Source organism: Urocitellus parryii, chromosome 1 (assembly GCF_045843805.1).
Source record: "Urocitellus parryii isolate mUroPar1 chromosome 1, mUroPar1.hap1, whole genome shotgun sequence".
NCBI classification, from domain to species: domain Eukaryota; kingdom Metazoa; phylum Chordata; class Mammalia; order Rodentia; family Sciuridae; genus Urocitellus; species Urocitellus parryii.
Window position 1 is genome coordinate 255,251,497 of NC_135531.1, and position 20,317 is coordinate 255,271,813.

Consider the following 20,317-nt stretch of genomic DNA (forward strand, 5'->3'; position numbering starts at 1 on the left):
CACTATTCTTATCAAATATTTTTATTTTTAACAGCCCTCTCGTGGTGTATTTGAAGAAATGAAATATTTGGAGCTTATGATAGTTAATGATCACAAAACGGTAAGAATACAGAATCACCAAGTTTTATACCCAATAGCTTACTTGAGACTGAGTACATTGTTAAGTACTAAAACCAAGATATTTAGACATTTTACTTTTTTGGAGCATTAAAAGACTTGATTTCTTGGTATTTAGAGACACTGACTGGGTTTTATAGAATTTCCACAACTCTAAACTTTTCCTCTGTTTAATAGTGATTATAATGGATAGATTTAGCTATTTGACATCTTTCACTTGACTTTATTAAAAAGTCTCCTTCCTGCTGGGCGTGGTGGTGCAAACCTATAATCCCAGTGGCTAGGGAGGCTGAGGCAGGAGGATGTCGAGTTCAAAGCCAGCCTCAGCAAAAGCAAGGAACTAAGCAACTCAGTGAGACTCTGTCTCTAAATAAAATACAAAATAGGGCTGGAGATGTGGCTCAGTGGTTGAGTGCCTCTGAGTTCAATCTCTGGTGCCTTTGAACACTGCTTTCTATTCTATTTCTTGCCTTTGTTCTGCTAATGTGTTTTTTTTTTAGCTTATTATTTGTGAATAAATGTAATAAATAAGCAAGTGTAATAAAGGTCTATCTAAATAGACTATCTGAACCAATGAATTATTTCACTGAACAATGGAAAGCTGAATAATCTATTGTTAGCTCTGTGGAAGTACAGTATCTTTGGTTGTGTCATTTCAGTAACACTTAAAGGAAATATGAGAAACAACCATCACTCTCCATTTACCTCTCTTCAAATTGAAGTCAAAACTCTTAACTGTACTCTACCTAACCATTTCCTTGATAAAATGCCTGGGTGAAAGCCCAGGACTCGTGGAAGACCCTCTAGGGTGCTATGTCCAATACTAGTGGTATGTGATAAATTGTAACACCCAGTTCTTGGGCAAAAAGCACTGGTTTAGATAACATTTGCTGATCTCCATAATGTAAATAAATAGTCAGACTTTGGTTGATTTCAGGCTACCAAGGTGAGATCATTAATTGAAGGGAGCTGGGAGAGGTTGGGTCCAGGTGGCTCTTGTGTGTTGCTGGGCGCTGGCGTCAGCACTACTCCACACTCCCCTAACTGTTTAGGCCACTGTTATTTCTGTCATAGTTATGTAATTTAATTCTAAAAATTGCATATGTTAAGAGTACTTGTTTTTATGAAAATGAAGTTGCCTTTATGGAAAGACTTTATAAAGATGAGAATCTTTTTGAAAATGTTTGAAAGTCAGATACGGGTAAAAACCTTGTAAAAGGTAGGAACAAAAATTCAGATTGCTTTGCACATATCTTTAAGTCTTTATTTTACTCTAACTAAAACCAATGTTAGATTGGTAGATTATATGATAATGTTGTTTCTCGCTAAAGTGACAACTTGAAGTTCCAATTAGTAGACCCTACTTGAGAACTCCTTAAAGCCTGTATTTTTTTTTAAAAAATGACTCATATTTAAACTTTTGGGTCTCCTGTTTAATGGATGATTAAATTAATTATCAAATAACAATTCAGTTGTATTGAATATGAAGTTTTCCATAGAATTTCTCTTAGTTTTGTATGTGGATTTATTTTCTATGCCAGTAGGCTTTAAATACATTGCTTGAGATATGACAGTTAAGAAGCAGAATTTGGGCCTGGGATTGTGGCTCAGTGGTAGAGCACTTGCCTAGCATGCATGAGGAACTGGGTTCAATTCTTAGCACCACATACAAATAAATAAAATAAAGGTCCATCAACAACTTAAAAAAATTAAAAAAAAAAGAGAATCAGAATTTATCAGACTTACATACAATTCAGAAGTGGTCTTCCCTGGTGAGAAGGAAAACCAGATATGTAGGCAGTGATTTCAGGTAATAGAGACTAAAATATGAGCTTCTGTAGGACCTTAACAAGGTAATCTTCTCATCTGATTATTTTTATTGATTGGAATATTGAGATTTTTTTTTCCAGCAACTTCTCAAATCTGAGCACTGTGGCATGTTTTTTGAACTTATGGCTTTGGAAGCCTATGCTTGCCAGCCACAGTAGTGCATGCCTATAATTTTAGTGACTCTGGAGACTGAGGCAGGAGGATCACAAGTTCAAGGCCAGCCTCAGTAATTTAGTGAGAGCCTAAACTACCATTTACAAAACAGCAAGAACCTGTGTCAAAATAAAAAATAAAAGGGTAGCTGGGGATGTAGCTCAATCTTCTGCTACCTTCCACCTGCCAACAAAAAACCTAAGTTTTCCCTAAAGCCCCATTATGCAAATACTTTTAAAGCAGTGTATATAATAATTAAAATGTATGTAATTCCTTTTATTGTACAAAGCATATTCCTAAATAATCAATAATCTATGTAATCGGTTCTCAAACCTTGACTTGCAATTCCAAATCTCTTGTTCTACCATACTATGTAAAAAAGTACATAGAGTAGCTTCTGTCAATCAGAGAGTAGCTTTCAGTAACTCTACAACATAGAAAACTTAAAAAAAGTTTAGATATTGTATATATTAAATTTATTCATTTAGTTTTTGAGGTGCTGGGAATTGATCCCTGACCTAGTGCATGCCCTCAGTTGCACTACGCCACTGAGCTATGCCCCTAGCTGCCCTGAATTTATTTTTTTCATCTTTTAAAATGCTGAACATTTGTAAACTCTTATCTTTTTATTTATAATTTTTTAGTTGGACCCAATACCTTTATTTTATTTATTTATATGTGATGCTGAAGAGAGAACCTAGTGCTTTGCACATGCTAGGCCAGCACTCTACCACTGAATCACAACCCCAGCCCCTATATAATCTTATCTTTATCTTACATGTAATGAAATAGCACTCTTCTTAAAATGTTGATTTATACATAGAAAACTTCTGTAGAGTATATTGATATTCTGTGATAAAGTTACCTTTTACGGCTATCACTTTTTTTTGTTCAAAATTCAAATTTTTACCAATAAATATTGGTAATTCATCTTATTTTAATTATTATTAAAAGGGTAAAAGCTGAAAATTGAATATTTTCATGAATATTTTCTAAAAATATTTTCTTAGTTGTAAATGGACACAATACCTTTGTTATAGTTACTTTTATGTGGCGCTGAAGATCGAACCCAGGGACTTACACATGCTAGGCGAGCACTCTGCCACTGAGCCACAACACTAGCCTCTGCTTATCTGTTTTTAAGACTAGAAATAAAGAACTGTAATGTGAACTGATATATAGAGGAAATACATGTTAATTTTTTTTTCAAAGCTTCTGGTTTGGGGTGGAAATAAAGCCTGAGGTAGAAAGAAATTACTTAAGATGTTTTCTATTCTTTAAAGAAATATTACTTCTAGAATAACAAAACTAAATATTATTCTTTTTCTTCAAGAACATTACATTCTACTGTAATTCTACATTTGATAGTCCCAAATGAGTGTGTCATTTTATAAAAATATTTTTCTTTTTAGAAAAAGATCCTTTTTTGAGGTGAAAATAGTTTTTAAATATGATTGCCACAAAGAGGTAGTAAATTAAAAAACATGGATTGGAGTACTTAAATTCCCATGTTGAAAGTGAAATTGAAGCAGAATATCTGATCCATCTATTTTTTAATGTCTAGAGATTTGCCATTGGGATTTAGAATAATCATCCCACGGAAAACACTCATTTTACAATGTTTACTGTGTGAGGCAGCAGTTACCTGATAACTCTTACCTTAGGGTTGAAAATAAGTTCGAATTTAAATTTTTTTCAAAAGGCAAATCTCTTAAGGTTTCATTTGTTCAGGAAGTAAAAGCAAATTTACCAGTTTAAATGTAAATTGTTTTCAGTGATCTGAAAACGTGAAGGTACATTTTATCATAATAGGAGACTGAACATTTTTCTTTATTTGCGAAATTAGTTCTCATTCATGCAGGAAATAGAAACATTTTGCCTATATTTGCATTCAAGCTTACCTCTAATTCACAGTAACCTAATATTGACTGCCTGAAAAATGTACATATCTTATTTGGAGCAGGCATCACGCTATCAGAGGCTTTCAATTAGAAAGAAAAATCCATCAATTTCGCAGAAAGCATCTTAGTACCTGGATGGCGGAACCTAATTTGTGCCAATTACAGCTTTGATAAGAGTCTATAAACATCTCTTTGAACCACTTAAACTAAAACTAAATATTACAAACCCTATTCTAAGAGAAAATTGGTTGAGTTATTTTAAAGTGCATGAAAATCAAGTGTTTTGCTTCCATTTTTTTTTTTTTTTTTTTGCTGTATTCTTAAGTGGGAGCCAATAAGTGCAAACGGGTGATGATAATTCAAATATTTTTTAATGTATACCTCATTTAGTTTTCCCTACTTTAAAAGCACCATAATTTATATGCACCTAAAATTATAAATTCTCATCAGTAATTATGATTTGTTGGGAATATATATGAACTATTTAAAAATAATTGTTAACTGAACAAGTTTATCTCCTGTCTTAACCTGGAGTGGGCTTTGAATTTCAACCATGTGGTCTTAGATGAGTTATTTGGGGATAATAAAATTACTTTCATAGAGTTTTTTTAAAATTTATTTAAAAATTTTTTTTTAGTTATAGTTGGACACAATACCTTTATTTATTTATATATGGTACTGAGGATCGAACCCAGGGCCTCGCACGTGCTAGGCAAGTGCTCTACCACTGAGCCACAACTTCAGCCCCCTTTTGTAGAGTTTTGAGGAGCAAATAATGGTTGTAGGAGAAACTCTTATCATAGTTCTTAATAAATTCTAGGTGCTCAATTAAGTAGTGCTTCGGGTTAATAAATCTAATGGTCACTGTTCTATCTTTATTTTACTCCCTCAGCAACATTAGACAAAATTACTCTCTTTTATTGAAACATTTTCTTCCTCTCTTGTTGTCTATGACATGACAGCTCTTCTACCTCAGTGGCCATTTCTTTTAAATCTGACTCCTAGAATCATGGGAGTGCCCCAAGGCTAGGTTCAGAGCTCCCATTCCCTACTCCCTGAGTGACAACTTCTAGTCTCAAGGCTTTAAATAGTATCATGACTTTAAATTCTTAACTCTCTACTTTATATTTCTAGCCTTCTGAATTCCATGCTCCTGCGTCCAACTGCCTGCTTGACATTTGTACTTCAATATTGAGTAGGCATCGCCCATTTAACACCTCTCAACCAGAACCTGAAGGGTTTATATGTGTCCACTGCAAATTCCAGTGTCAAAAACTTAATCCCAGTATTCACGTGCCAGTGGTATTTGGAGGTAGGGCCTTTGGGAAGCAGTTAGTGGTTAAGTGAAGTCATGAGGGCTGCCCCCTCCCCCAATGGCATTAGTGGCTTCCTAAGATGGGGTAAAGGGACTGGAGCTGGTGTGCTTACTCTCTCACCATGTGGTGTCCTCTGTCGTTATGATGTAGCAACAAGGCCCTCACCAGATGACGGACAGGTGCAGGAACCACGTCACGTGCTCAGGAAGTCTTTCTTCTCTCTACATCAACTCAGGCATTTAGTTGGACCACAGAACAAAGACTAGTTTCCTAATCCTAAACTTCTCTTTCCTACTTTCATTATCTAAAACAAAACAAAACAAAACAAAACAAAACAAAAAAACAAACAAAAAAAAAAAACCTTTTAAATTGGTTCTTCTTAGTTATGCATGACAATAGAATTCATTTTGATAAAATTATATAGGTAATGTCTTATTCTAATTAGGAACCCCTTCTTGTGGGTGGGGACACAGTGGTGGGATTCACCTAGGTGTTTGCTATCACAGTTTCCCATCTATTCAGGTTCACAGCCTGTGCCACCTTTTCTTCCTGTCCTGACTCACCTTCTACATCCTTTGGACCTGCAGGTCTTGGCATTTCTACCTTCATAATGCTTCTCAAGGTCATCTACTTCTCTCTGCTGTTGTCTGCTTTCATTACTTTTTATCTGGACGATTGCAGGTGAAAAGGGGACCGTTTCTCCAAAGCTCCGTCTGCTTCCATTCTTGATCTTCTCTAATTCACTCATCACACAGCAGGTTGAGTGATCTTTCTCAAAAGAAAACCAGAAACTTGAAAAATTACAAATAAGAAATAAATGGAAAAAACATGGTGTTTGGTAGATTTTAAAAAGACCTTATTGGGGCTGGGGTTGTGGCTCAGCTGTAGAGAGCTCACCTAGCACATGCAAGGCCCTGGGTTCGATCCTCAGCACTACATAAAAATAAATAAATTATATATACACACACACACACACACACACACACACACACCTTAGTAGTGTTTTAAACTTGCAAGTCATGTTTTCTATGACCATTATGCTATAAAAAAGATATCTCTAAAATGGATACATTGATATTCAGAGCAAGATGAAATTCTTCTTAACAGGTATGTGACACCACTGCTTTAGAATAGGTGTCACCTAATATTTTTCTGTTCTTTACATGACATATGCTATTTAGCCTCAAGATTTTTTGAAGTCTGCAATTCATTAGCTTTTAGTAACTTCACATTGTGTGTAATCATCACTCTGTGTAGTTCTAACACATTTTCATCATCTCAAAGGAACTTAATATTGAGACTTTTCCTTGTACTCTTAAAAGGTCTTTTTGAAAAATTTCAGCCTGTAGAATCTGCTAGGCAACTTAAAATGGCAAGCTATTTATAAAAACTTCTTTATACTAATTTGAAGTTTAAATCTGCTAAGATGTTTGAAAAATTTTAGATGAATGTGATATTTTATTACCCACTTATGTGCATACATTGAAACTTATTTTTAAAAGAATGCAATGAGACAATTTGGGCCCAATTGTGATCCACAGTGGTAGTAATAACATGAACAATAGTAGCAATATTATACCAGTAGTTATGAATTAATGAACGCTACCTATAGCAATATATGAATCAACTTATTACACATTTATCATGCAGCCTCTGTGTTCCCAGTGTTCTAAAAATAGGCATCAAATTTAATTTAAAAACACTTAGCCATACCTTTGTGTGGTTGTTATTGTTTCAAAACCATAGTCACAGGAGTTGAAAGAGAAAGAAATCAAGGGGGTCTGGCAAATCTGTAGGGTAAAGGAGAAAAAAGAATATCATGATTTCCTAATGTGAAAATATTTTAAATCTTTATGAAAGACACATTATTTTCATCATTATAATTGAAGACAGGTTTAAAAGACTTGTGGTACAAATCTGAATTGGAGTTTTTAAGTATATGTGCAACATATGTATATATGTTGAAAAAATATGTATTAAATATATGTATCCCCCCCACCCCCCACAGAGTTATAAGTTATGATGGCCTCATGGACCAGTAGAGGGCATGGTTTTCCCATGGCAGACCTCAGCTTTCCAGTGTCCTCTTAATGACCTGTTCAGCAAAGTGCACTACTCCTGGCTAAAAGCAAAGCCCTCCTGATGTTGTTGTAGAATGATTCCATTAATTTGCTTTTCTTTATTTACTTTAATAATCGTAAACGGCCATCAGTGCACTTTACTTTCATGTCTCCTCTTGTCTGACTACAAGCACTCAGAGGTGAAGGTTTCCTTTGGAGGTACCATTTCCTGTAGGGATCCTGCTTTCCATGTCATGGGCACTATCTGAGGTGCTGCATGAGGAATTTTCTTGATTCATGTGTGGCCTTGAGTGTTAGGTGAGGGAAATGACCAATGAAGACTAAATATTTTGGTCTATGCCCTTTATAAACTGTGAAATGTCATTTCAGTGAAAACAAAGGGTTGAATTGGTAGACATTAAGACAATTAAAAATCTACTCTCAGGGATAAAGCTTCTCACACCTTTCCATCACCTAGAATATCCTGGTGGGTGTTTTAGAGTTTTATTGCCTAACACACACACACACACACACAACACACACACACACACACACACACACACACACACACAGAGAGAGAGAGAGAGAGAGAGAGAGAGAGAGAGAGAGCGCCACTGTATTCAACATGGTACAAACCAAATTTTGTATTTTTGATCCTCATTTTTACTATTGTTAAGACATTTCTGCTCTTATGGAATTTTGAAATCTATCATCAAATTGTAATTTGGCAGTGACTGATTTGGACATCTTCTTTCCCCCCCCCAGTATAAGAAGCATCGTTCTTCTCATGCACATACCAACAACTTTGCAAAATCTGTGGTCAACCTTGTGGATTCTGTAAGTACCCCAGTTTTCTTAAACCTATTTTAACGGAGATGGCACAGTTTATATCTCTATCTCTGTTTGCTGACTTGTTTTCTTAGCTATTTCCTGGGCAAAAGTAAAAATGCAATCATTACGTTTGTCTGGCTGAGAAATTTTAGGGTAGTCTGCTTCAGAAGCAGTAGTGTTATCAGAGTTTCAGGGAGTTACTGAGTATTCTCAGAATTCCAAAGCTGCACTAACATTGCTTCCTTTAAACCTCTATTTACTTATTTTTATTCATTATTATTCAAATTGTGTGTATTTATGTGCAGTGTTATAATATGCTACATGTTTACAATGAGCAATGGTCAAATCAGGGTAGTTAGCATTTCTATCTCCTTAAACATGTAACTTTTTTTTTCTTTAGCATGTAATAAATATATAGTCTTGCTTCTAAGCAATATCTAAACCTTAGTATCACCAGAGTCTATAAGGGACAAAAAACAATGGATAAAATTAGCTACCCTAAGGAGTAAAAATTATACTGACAAGTAGAACTTTGTTAATAACAGGTGGAGCTTTTCTAGAATATGTGGCATTAGAAAAGAAGAACTAATAGATTGAGGCAGAGTGTGTTTGGAAAATATAGATAATAGAAAAAGAATTTTAAAGGGAACAAATTTATTACCTTAGTATTCTCATTAGTGAAATGTTTCAGACTTTATTTCTAGATGACAGAATTAGGTGCAAACCTCAAATAAAACTAATTTGAAAAAAAATAATATATATATATATATATATATTTTCCTTGAAAGGCTTCTAATTCTTCAAATCCTTACTATTGATATGTCCCCCCCCCGCCCCATTTTATGTTACAAAGAATGATTGTTAAGATTTTCTTCCTTTTTCTGCTTTGGGTAGGAACTCTGTAGAGCTGGATATTAAGCATTCTGTTCCAATGAATAATTCAATTTGACTAGCATACATTAAATACAGCATGCTACTTTATATATTGTAATGCAAAATGCTATTTTGTTCAGCTAAATGCATTTTTATCTGATATTTATTGTATGTTCCTCCTTAATAGTGAAAAAAAAATCTTTTATAACTTGCTGAGCATCTAAGTGATATTTATTGACTCCAAGGAGCTGCCTTCTTTTCTGCCTTTTAAACAAACTAAGAACCTCCAGCCATATGAATTCTCATAACATACATTATGCATACCTAGCTTATGTTATGTGCCTGGTGGCCACTGAGGAAATGAATAATATGAATGGATGTGCATAGAATGTATAATATAAAGTTAAGCTTGAACCTCTGAGAGCCAGTGTACACCTGGTCGATTAATTTTAATTTCAGGTCTTGTCAATCTTCTTAGAGGAAAGTCGTTAAGTGAAAATGAAAAAGAGAATCATAAACACATCATTTTCCCTGAAAAAGCTGTTTACTTGGTAGCACGTCTTTGTTAGTCATTTCAGCATGACTGAACAGAGTCACATCTTGCAAAGTGTCATTGCCATATAAGGTTCTGGAGCTGATCACTAATTTTTAAAAGACATTACGCTTAACTCAGTTTTGTGTAGAGTCGTGATAGCTTCAATTTGACAATGGCATCATGATGGTCCCCTTCAGTGTGTTCACAGATCACCCGTTGTTTTCTTAATTCGTTGGCAAATAAGACAAAATGGAAGCACTCACTGAAGTTGCTTAATTGTGTGAGTTATTCCGATTGGGGGCCAAATGTAGAGAAACAGAGGAGAAGGGTGACAGTCTAAATATTGGGAGTGATCCTCCCTGTGGCAAGGATGAGGTGGCTGATATAAATCTGATCTTTTCCTCTTCTGATCTCAGCTCTGTGATTGCTTCCCTGTATTATTTTACTTTTCATATAACATGGCTCCAAGGACAAGCCAGCCACTGTTCGTTGGCCTGTTCCAATCCTGCAGGAGTAACTGGTTATATTACACTTAGAGTCACTCCGTCACACTCAGCCTGTTGCCTCCTACGAGGTTTGAAAGGAGATTTTTATGAACCCTGTTCTCAATTTATGTCCTGACTTTAGATTCTTGACATCCTTACACCTGACTCTCTATACCCTCGTGAAATGCTAGGCCACCAAATGTACAGATCGGGTGGAAATAACCTTATATGAGATAAGGTGATGTGGGACTGACTTATATAGTTATTCTTTCTTTCCTTTTGCTCTTGGGAAAGAGAAAGGAAAAGCAGTTTCTCTGTGATGAGCTAATTCTGACCCCGTGTTCTCTCACCTCCCCCTTCCTGTCCTTCCGCTGACTCTGACTCACTGATCGTGCATGTTTGACCCAGTGTTTTCCTCCTGCACCTGTCCTGTTGTCTACCCTTAGATTTACAAGGAGCAGCTCAATACCAGGGTTGTCCTGGTGGCCGTAGAGACCTGGACTGAGAAGGATCATATTGACATCACCACCAATCCTGTGCAGATGCTCCATGAATTCTCCAAATACCGGCAGCGTATCAAGCAGCATGCTGACGCTGTGCACCTCATCTCGTATGTACCTGTTTAGGCTTCTGTTATAGTCTTCAGTTTGACCTTTGTCTTTATTCCTTTGTGGTGTCAGTTAAATTATGTATCAGAAAATAGTGACTTGAATAGGACTGCTGTTGGTGCCTCTCTCCATTATCTAGGAAGCATAGAGGTAGGATCCCAGTGCTGGGATCCCAGTGCTGCTTCCATGGCCATAAGCTCTACCTTCAGAGCATATAACTTCCATCCTCAAGGTCAAGTCACAACCCAAGATGGCTGCTCGTGCTCCAGCCTTCCTTACGGGCAGTTGAGTCAACTTTTGTAAAGGACATTTCCTGAAAGTTTGCATGCATCAATTTCACCAGCAAATCTTTTGCTAGATCTTAGTCACATGGCCAAAGAAGGCTAGGAAAAATGGTCTTTGATGAACCACCAAATAATATAATTGAGTTTCCTCAGCAAGGAGGAGGAGTACTATGCTTTCTTTCTTCCTGTAACAAGCTGTTACCTTCCCTGCTTATAGTGAAGACAGTCTTCTAACTTTCTTCCTAGAATCAAACCAACCAGTGTACTCCTTATTCCCCCCATCTTCACCCTTTCTTTTCTTTTCTTTCAGTCTTTAATTATCAATTTATAATGATCAGTAATATTCTGTAGAACTACTAGATACTCTCTTCTAGAAAAGGATCCAGAGCTGTGGTCTGTTAATCTCTGTATCTTTAATTCCTGTGCTGGTACTTGATGCTTGCTTGGTGCTCAGTTAATGCTGGCTCAACTGAGATTGTTTTATACATCATAAAGGTATTTTGGCAACATAAGTTTAAAGTGTATTTAAAATACCGTTTTTATTTCCTAAGGAGGATGGTTTTGGGGTGTTCAATGTAGGAGAGCAGACAAGTTTAGGGAGCCATTATATGGGAGCCATTACATTGGTCTTCTAACAGCATTTTTTCCCTTAAGGCGCGTGACATTCCACTATAAGAGAAGCAGTCTGAGTTACTTCGGAGGTGTCTGTTCTCGCACAAGAGGGGTTGGTGTGAACGAGGTAAATTTTGTCAGTTTTCCTTAAGCAAAAATTTTTCTTTGCATATGCTCACTTTCTTCTTTAGGGCCAGTTTACATTCCTTCTCATGCTTGTTTTAAATTCTGGTGTTGAGACCGTGGCATGAGTGGCTTAGATTAATCCAAAATAGACGGTAGGATTCATGATGATATCCTTGGGGTATGATAATCATAGTTTTGCATACTTATCAGGTAAATGCAAGCTGAAAACCAGCTTGGGAGGTTTTAGGTGTCTATAGAGAAGATGTTAAATTTTTATAAGCTTTTTAATCCTTTTCTTATAATTTTTAAACTTACAGTGTGCTCTTCTGTCCATGTTAGATTTAAATTCATTTAAATCAAAGGATTTACAATAGTATTGTGGGTTTTTTTTCTCCCTATGCATATTTATTCATCTTTATGCCTTCTACCTTCCAATCTGTAGAATGAATCAAAACAAATATTTTCTTAATATCATTGTTTGTATTTTGATACCTTTATTTTTATAAAGAAGATTCTTAGTTGGCCAAAGTACCTCAAAAAGCGTGACCAACTATATCTAAATTCTCATCAGTACTAGAATATGTTTTACCACGTTATCCCAATAGCCATCATTCAGTGGGGACCTCTCGCAACATAGTTGTACTAAGTTGAAATTTATTCTTGGCTTGATATGGGCTGAGTCAGAGACTAGTTTTTTGGGACTTGTCATTATATTTACATGATAGAGCTTGTTTTGAATGCCCTGAGAGTTCCTTCTTAGGAGGAAGGGCCTTTTGCTACTTGGGCCTAGTTGCAGGGAAGAAGTGAGAGGGAGCATAGGCCATCTTTAGATGTTGTGAGGTTCTGCATAGGGAGTTGAGATGATATGTGGTAACAATTAAGAAATAATAACTAGCTTTGTGCACTCTCTCAAATGTTTCCCACACACTTTCAACTCTGAAAAACAGTATGGTCTTCCAATGGCAGTGGCACAAGTATTATCACAGAGCCTGGCTCAAAACCTTGGAATCCAATGGGAACCTTCTAGCAGAAAACCAAGTATGTACATTGACCTTCTCACTCACTTTTGTGGGCCATTCTTCTGTATAATGCATGTCTGGGCAATACATATTTTTCATTCTGAAGCCATTATAAGTTTACCTGTATCATATCTCCTTCCTCTAAAACATTTTTAAAACAAGCAACTTAAGATAATTCTTAATCTAGTCCCCAGCTGGTGTCCCAAGATGGACACTACTGCAACTAAATATGGTGGAGGAAGGGGAGGGGAGGAAGCATGGGGGCAGGAAAGATGGTGGAATGAGATGGACATCATTACCCTAGATACATGAATGACTGCACATATGGTACAGTGCTACTTCATGTACAGCCAGAGAAATGAAAAGTTGTGTTCCATTTGTGTACAACGAATCAAAATGCATTCTGCTGTTATATATACCCAATTAGAATAAATAAATAAATTTTAAAATAATTTTTAAAAGATAATTCTTAATATATTTGGGTTATAGAAATTTCTTCTTAATAATCTGTAAATCATACTCAGTTGCTCGGGACTTGAGTTGGCTCTTTTTCACATTCCAGAATTGTTACAATTAGGAGTGATGGATACTCCCATTCTGAGTTCTAACCAGCTGAGTATGGACACAAGATGCTCGATAAAAATCCATCACCAGATTGGTAGTAGTATAGTTAGATTGGGAAATAGCTTACATCTAGAGCTAAAGAGGATCTCACATTTAAACTTGAAATAAACTTACCTACCTAGTCACATCAGAAAAGTCAGAGAAAAAAGGCTCCCCTAGACACAGCCTGTCCCAGGCCTTTTAAGCTTGGAGCGGGTGAGATAGAACAGAGTTCTCTCTGTTGGGCAGGCAGGTCCAAGATAGAGTCCATACAGGGTCTCAGATCCTTTCAATTAAAAAACCAAGATGTTAGGCACCACTTTCTTCATCAATCAGATGCAAGACAGAAAGACAGGGCTGACTTACCCAGTGAGCTAAGTGTCTATGACCCGTCATCATTTTAAGGGCTCGGGAAAACGTCTAATGTCTTTTAAAATTATAATAAAGCCCAACCTGAATTATATTCCTTTTTCTACCAACAAAATAGTAAAATATAATTTTAATACTTTTTTTTGTGGCAGAAGGCAAGTACCTATGGCCCACAAACATCATAATTGGTCTCTCTTGTGGAAAGAGAGACCAGTGTGTTCACTCATATTCACTTAACTAGAAATTAAGTGGAATCCCCACTCCTCTGGGTAAATATGAGATACCAGGAATAAGAGGTCTTCCTTCCACCCCAATCTCCCCCCACAAAAAAAAAAGAAAAGGAAAAATCTACTGTAGCATTATATTACATTTTATACTTTTTTGGTCATTAATGCCTAATAGTATGAAAAAATGAAACAAAATATATATACCCATGTGCTTACTGAATCCTTTGATAGGTATCTTAAATATCAAGTACGTGGTCATCACAGCTGTCTGGAGGCATTTTACAAATCCCCATGAACTTTCTAATATCTTGCTCAAAGTATTTGCTTCTCCAAAGAAACACTCATTCCACATTAAAGGGATGTTTAGAATTTCATGAGCTGTCATGGAGACCTTAAAACCAGAAAGGTGTATAACCAGATTTATGGCCTTGTTTAAAATCCTAGAGGCTGGTGTCGGGGTCAGCTGAAAGTATTACAGGGGTGGACAGGCCAAGGAAGTGGTTCATTCCTAACGTCCACCATGCTCCTTCCTGTCTACAGTTCTGTATTCTTTCGTGAAAAATGTTTGTTTAGGTAGCTGGTTCCTGAGTTCTAAGCTTTGAGTTTAAAAAAAAAAATCCATTTGGAAGTCTTACTTTAAAAATATCATCAGATAGAAAAGAGAATAGAAAAAAATAAACGAAAGGAAGAGCCCATTTTAGTACCAGCATGTGGGTTTCTGTTATGTATATTAAACTTATGATTGGTATTTAAGTGATTATGTGCATGTCTGTTTAGACTGATCTCTTCTGCCAGACCTTTTAGCACAGTGTTCCTCAAGTCTCTGACCAATCCTGGCTTTGACTCAAGCAAATCAAATTCCCTGCTCTAATCACCAGTGTGACTTTGTTAGAAGCACTTCAGTGCTAATTCATTGTGTTCATGGAGAGCACACAAGCGCACAATCTCTGTGAACCCCAGAATCAGTCTGATAAAGACATAATTCCCATTTTAGAAGTGGAAATGCTGAGACCCAAGAATGACTAAGTCACCTGCCTATGGGACCCTCTCATGTGGTGGAACTTACACTAGATCTCAGGCTGTCCAGTCTCTGGAGCCCTTAGGGTACTTCTCACTATACATTGGAACAAGGAACCTAATTGAGTTGTCCAAGTTAGAAAAATAAAGAGAGGCATAGTTTTATTTCCTGCCAGGTATTATCTTAGGCAGCAACCTGTGCTTCTGGAAAGGATAAGGAAATATTGCTTAAGTGAAATAAATTTTGTCCTGAGACTACCTACCCATTCTCAATCTATTGACATGGAATTGGTAATAAAGGATTTATGTAGGCACTGTAATACAAATTAAAGATGTGACTTTGTTGTTTCCCTTTTTCCTGTTCCATTGGACTAGAATGTGACTGCACAGAATCCTGGGGTGGCTGCATCATGGAGGAAACAGGGTAAGTTTTTACACGTGCATTTGACATAGGCCTTTTGCTACAATTGCTACATGTAATCAGAGACACACTCTCTCAGTTACTGGTCTTTTAGGCTAAGCAGTTAGTGTAAATTCAATAATTAATTCTCTGATATTTTAAAGTGGTCAGTACTAATTCACTTTATATTTTAATTTTTAATTTAAGTTTGGTGATAAAAGTAAAATGTATTAGCTACTCTGCTTCTTATTAAGGAAGCACATTTCTATATGCTTCTAAGTTTAGGGGAGACATTAATTTTTTTAGTACATTGGAATAAAAAATGGTACCTGATGCAGTCAATGAAAATCAATTTAGGCATCAATTTACCTTTTAAGGAATTATAAATATATATGCTTACACTAGTAAAAATTGTACTACAATGAAGCTTTTTTTTTTCTTCTCAGATTTATTGTGTCAAATAGATAATGTTCTAGTGGTAAATTTTTTAACATTCACTCACCTGTCCTCTCTTTTCTTTTGAGGATACTTTAGAAACTAGAGCAGTTGCCCCATAGCTACTGTTGAGTCAATGAATCTAGGCCCTGACACACGGCTCTTTCCCAGGGACCTGTGCCCCATGCAGGCCACTGCCCGGAGGCCTCCTAAGCTATAGCCCACTCCTAGTAGAGGGGAGAGGTTTCCTTATTTAAGCCCCTCTCCTACTGGACACCTGCCCAACACATTTGGCAGGACATTGGTGTTCCTTCCAACTGAGTCTTATTACCAGAAGCCCCTACCCACCTGTGCAGGTCCCTTCTTTATTCTACCATACCCTTCCAGGAGTCCAATTATTGGGCAGAGAGGTTTACACAGTCAGGCCCCATCATCCTTGCAACTTTACAGCATATTCCTAGAAATGAAGTTTATATTCAAAACTCATAGCTTCCATTGTTGCATTACTCTTGTTCCACAATTTAATAATTTAAAGGTATACAGGCATTTCTGAGGACCGTTGTAGGAAGGCAACGCTATTTTTAATATTGGTTTTACAAGGAGATGTCTTTTTTCTTTTTCAATTCCTAATTTCTAAATGAATTTTTGAGCCGATTATTCATAGAATATAATAAAACTATTTAAGGCTAATGTATTTTTTCTCAAGTATATTGTTTTTGTAAGATATCACTGTCAATGGTGACAGGTTTTATTTACTTCCATAAATAACCCTCATCTCTCATATACTATTGTATTATATCCTGGAATAAGTAGACTGTCACTCTCAAATCAATTTCTGAGAAATCAGTATGTATGATTCACCTTAACCTTGATCATATAATGGCATATATATATATATATATATATATATATATATACACACACACACACACACACACACACACACTACACATTAATAAGCATTTAAAGCATATAATATTCCCTGTGTGCTGACATAGAGGTATTAATTTGATTAAGTAAATCACAGAGAGGCTCATTTTATATTCCTGTGAATTTTTTTCCTATCACCCAATAATATTTGAAACTGAGAATGAGGAGCTGTTATTTATGGGAACTATCCTAATTCTGTTTTTCCTGTGTATATACACCCTAAAAGCATATGTACACGTAGGTGTATGGTCCAGCACATCTCTTTACAGTTTTCTGGTTTACCTGAGTCACTTTGTTGAAGGCTGAATTGTAGTCTTTAAAAAAATCTACCCTCCCAACTCCTTTCTCCAGAATTGAGTCTTATAGGCTTATGAGCTCCTTTTATTCAAGGCACAGTCAAAAGAATGCCTTTATTGAGTCATAGCAAATAAAATGACCACACTTTAAAATGCAGCCTAGATGAAAGGTTTTGTAGTGAACTTTAAAAAAACTGCTTCAAACAAGGTCACAAGAGGACTTGAAAGCTGAGGAGGTTGTGACCTTGTCCCCAGTTCTGTGATTTTCTTTGCGTTTATATTTTTTACAAACTCACACATTTATTTTACAATTGGGACCATAAGTACCTTATCAAAATTTGTGTAGTTTCATCTGGATTCAGAATGAACATTTTGTTCTCATTTAGGGGTCTTGATTTTCTTCTCTGATGACTGTTTTTGGTATATTATTTACATCACTGATGCATTATTTCCTCAGGGTATCCCATTCCCGAAAATTCTCAAAGTGCAGCATTTTGGAGTACAGAGACTTTTTACAGAGAGGAGGTGGAGCCTGTCTTTTCAATAGACCAACAAAGGTTAGTAACTTCAGAAGTGTAATTATCTCTCCAGTGTTTAACAATGGAACAGTGCCAGATAGCATGTAATTGTCTTGGAAAGCAGGTTTCTTGTCAGATTAATGCTTAGTTGCAAAAAGTCTTTATCATGTGGAAGATTGAATCCTGTTTGAATGAATGACCGAGCTATAAATCACTGTTCAGTTCTAGGTGCACCCCAAACCCCCTACAAAGCAAAACCCCTTCAACTTAATATCTTTGATATTTTCATGCACCTCTCTACTAAGAGACAGTGCATTAGACCAAGAAAGTAACCCGTTTTTCATTGTTTCTAGGTGTCCAACTTCTTCCTGTCTCTTTGCCTTTCTTCCCCTTTGCCGGCCTGCCTAACTCCAACCCCCTCTCTACTTCTGTGCTCTCCCAGGAAGGAAACATTGCTAATATCAGCCAGCCAAAACATGGTATTTTAGGGTATTTATGGCTGCCATAAAGACCATAGGTATTTATACTCCATAGTCTCTTCACCTAGAGGAGGTCCACATTGTCCTGGCATTTCATCAGAACTTGTATACAGTGTCAAAAATCCCTTATTCCTAAATCCTGAGTTCAAAAACCTGAAAATTTCTAAATGTGGTTTTTATGAGTTTGCAGAAAACACATGTAACAATACAATTACATTTAAAATCTGTATTTATCCCCCATAGGGTGAATACATGCAAGTCTTATTGCAGAAATGTTAATTTGTTCAATTGTAGTGTGTGTCCCAGGCCTCTTGGGACTGTTACGCAGAACATGGACAATCATCATACTTTGATAAAATGCAGCAAAACCAGAATTCTCAGACTTTCTCACTATAGAGCTTTTGGATAAGGATCTGCTTGGAAAAAAAGTTCCTCAGCAGACAGAAAGATAGGATCAATGCTAATGATCAGATGGTATAGAAATTCTAACACAGAAAATTTCATATTTTCTTTAAAATACTACTTTATAAGTCAAATACAGTTCATTACTATAAAAATGTTTTTAATACTTTGCAAATGAGATCAGTGGAATCATGTGAGATTTTCTTTAAAAAAAAATCAGTGCTAAAGTGAGTAACTGATAGAGTAACTCTCCATATCCATACTCTCCATAATTAAGTGATACTGCTGGAGTCAGCGGATGGTAGCTAATGTCTGATATCTGTATAAAATTTCAGTAAAGCTGTGGAAAAAAGAAACTGAACTTTTAAAGTGACCTTACAACATTAATGTAGGCTGCCTATCTTTTATGGCATTGATCTTAGTGCACCAGAAACCTGAAAGCTTTGAAGTGTTTGAAATGGGTAAAATCAGTAATAAAGAAATGATGCAAGATGCTGGCATTTTTTAATTGCTGTGTACGTGGATGATTTTACCTAGCTTGCAGAGTACCAACTAATTAAAAGCATCATGCTTGAGGAAATAACACTCACTGATTTGGGAAGGATAAGGTTTCTTATATATGCATTATAAGGATTCATCGTTGCTTTTCTCAAATTGCCCATGAGTGGGAAGACAATTATTGCAATAATTTGGAAACTGTATAAAAGTAACTATGTATACATCTTCAATTTTGAAAGTAAATAAAGAATTGTTTCTCTTCTTAAATTACATATTACAACGATTTTTTAAAAAGCCCTGTGGATTCTAGAAGAATAGTTTATATATATATCAAATAACTAATTTTTTTCCCAAGTGTTTTTAGTCAATGAGGGTATATATATGCATGAGTTATATGTTGTTTTCATATTATTAATGCGCATATTTTGTGTGCTTTGGGAATCTTCTCATCTGCCATATTTTTCATCTGGTTTGAGGTAGTGACACATCTCAGGATGGAGAAAGAGCCCTAAGAAAGAAAGGACCAGAGGCCTAAAAGAAAGTGCTGATTGTGTTCTCACCGGCCCTTCCATTTTACATTTTATCCTAAGAGAGTGCTAACAGAGATTAGCACTGTTGATGTCACTCATTAAACTTTCCCCAGTGGAGTCTCACCCAGCTAGGGTGGGAGCTTCCTTGCTTCTTATAATAGTTAGAGGTCAGGTCTTTCATGGGTAGACTTGGTAGAAGGTAACCTTTCCTCAGGGTGTATACAGCTGCTGGGGACAGAGTCTCTTTCTCTCTCTCACATCCAAGGTTCTGAGCATTTTGTGTTACAATGTGCTTCACCCAAGGTAATGATCATGCCCAGAGAAATCCTTCCCCAGGGAAGTGGGAAATAGGGCTGTTTCTCATAAGCTATGTGCTGCCTCAACAGTTGGTCCCTAATAGCATTTATCTAGAAGCAAGTTCATGGCCCCAGTAGGATGGGTTATTCTAGAAATTTGATGGTTTTATCACTCCAGCTATGACTGAGATATTGAGATTTCTGTAGATTCACGCTTGTGTCTACACATTCATCTAACATGTTTCAGACAGATGCAGGTTTCTTTTCAACAAGGAGGATGGGCTTGGGTTTCTTGCAACATTGTTTTCTAAGTTTGTTTGCATTGACTTGATTTTATGTATCACGTTTGGCTGTGACTGAAGAATATTTATCTTTTTTGACAATTTTTATGTCTTCTGATCTGCCTTGAGATAAGTCAGCAAATTAGATATCTGTGATTCTTATTAGCAATGCATTTTAGCTCCATTAGCAAATATGAAAAATGATCTATCCCTCTTGACAGATTATTTCCATAAAAAGTAACTCTAATGCTAGAGATCATCTCTCAAGCCCACTACCTGTGAAACC

General features: G+C 36.3%; 1 protein-coding gene across 1 annotated transcript in view; it reads left to right on the forward strand.

Moving 5' to 3' along the window:
• The window catches only part of Adam23 (ADAM metallopeptidase domain 23), a 163,918-nt gene that overhangs the window by 96,646 nt on the left and 46,955 nt on the right, over window positions 1-20,317 (forward strand). The window contains exons 9-15 of the mRNA XM_026394590.2: window positions 35-100; window positions 8,143-8,214; window positions 10,548-10,711; window positions 11,648-11,732; window positions 12,679-12,769; window positions 15,342-15,390; window positions 17,485-17,584. Of these exons, the coding sequence (XP_026250375.2) occupies window positions 35-100; window positions 8,143-8,214; window positions 10,548-10,711; window positions 11,648-11,732; window positions 12,679-12,769; window positions 15,342-15,390; window positions 17,485-17,584 (627 nt within the window). The remainder of the gene's footprint in view (window positions 1-34; window positions 101-8,142; window positions 8,215-10,547; window positions 10,712-11,647; window positions 11,733-12,678; window positions 12,770-15,341; window positions 15,391-17,484; window positions 17,585-20,317) is intronic.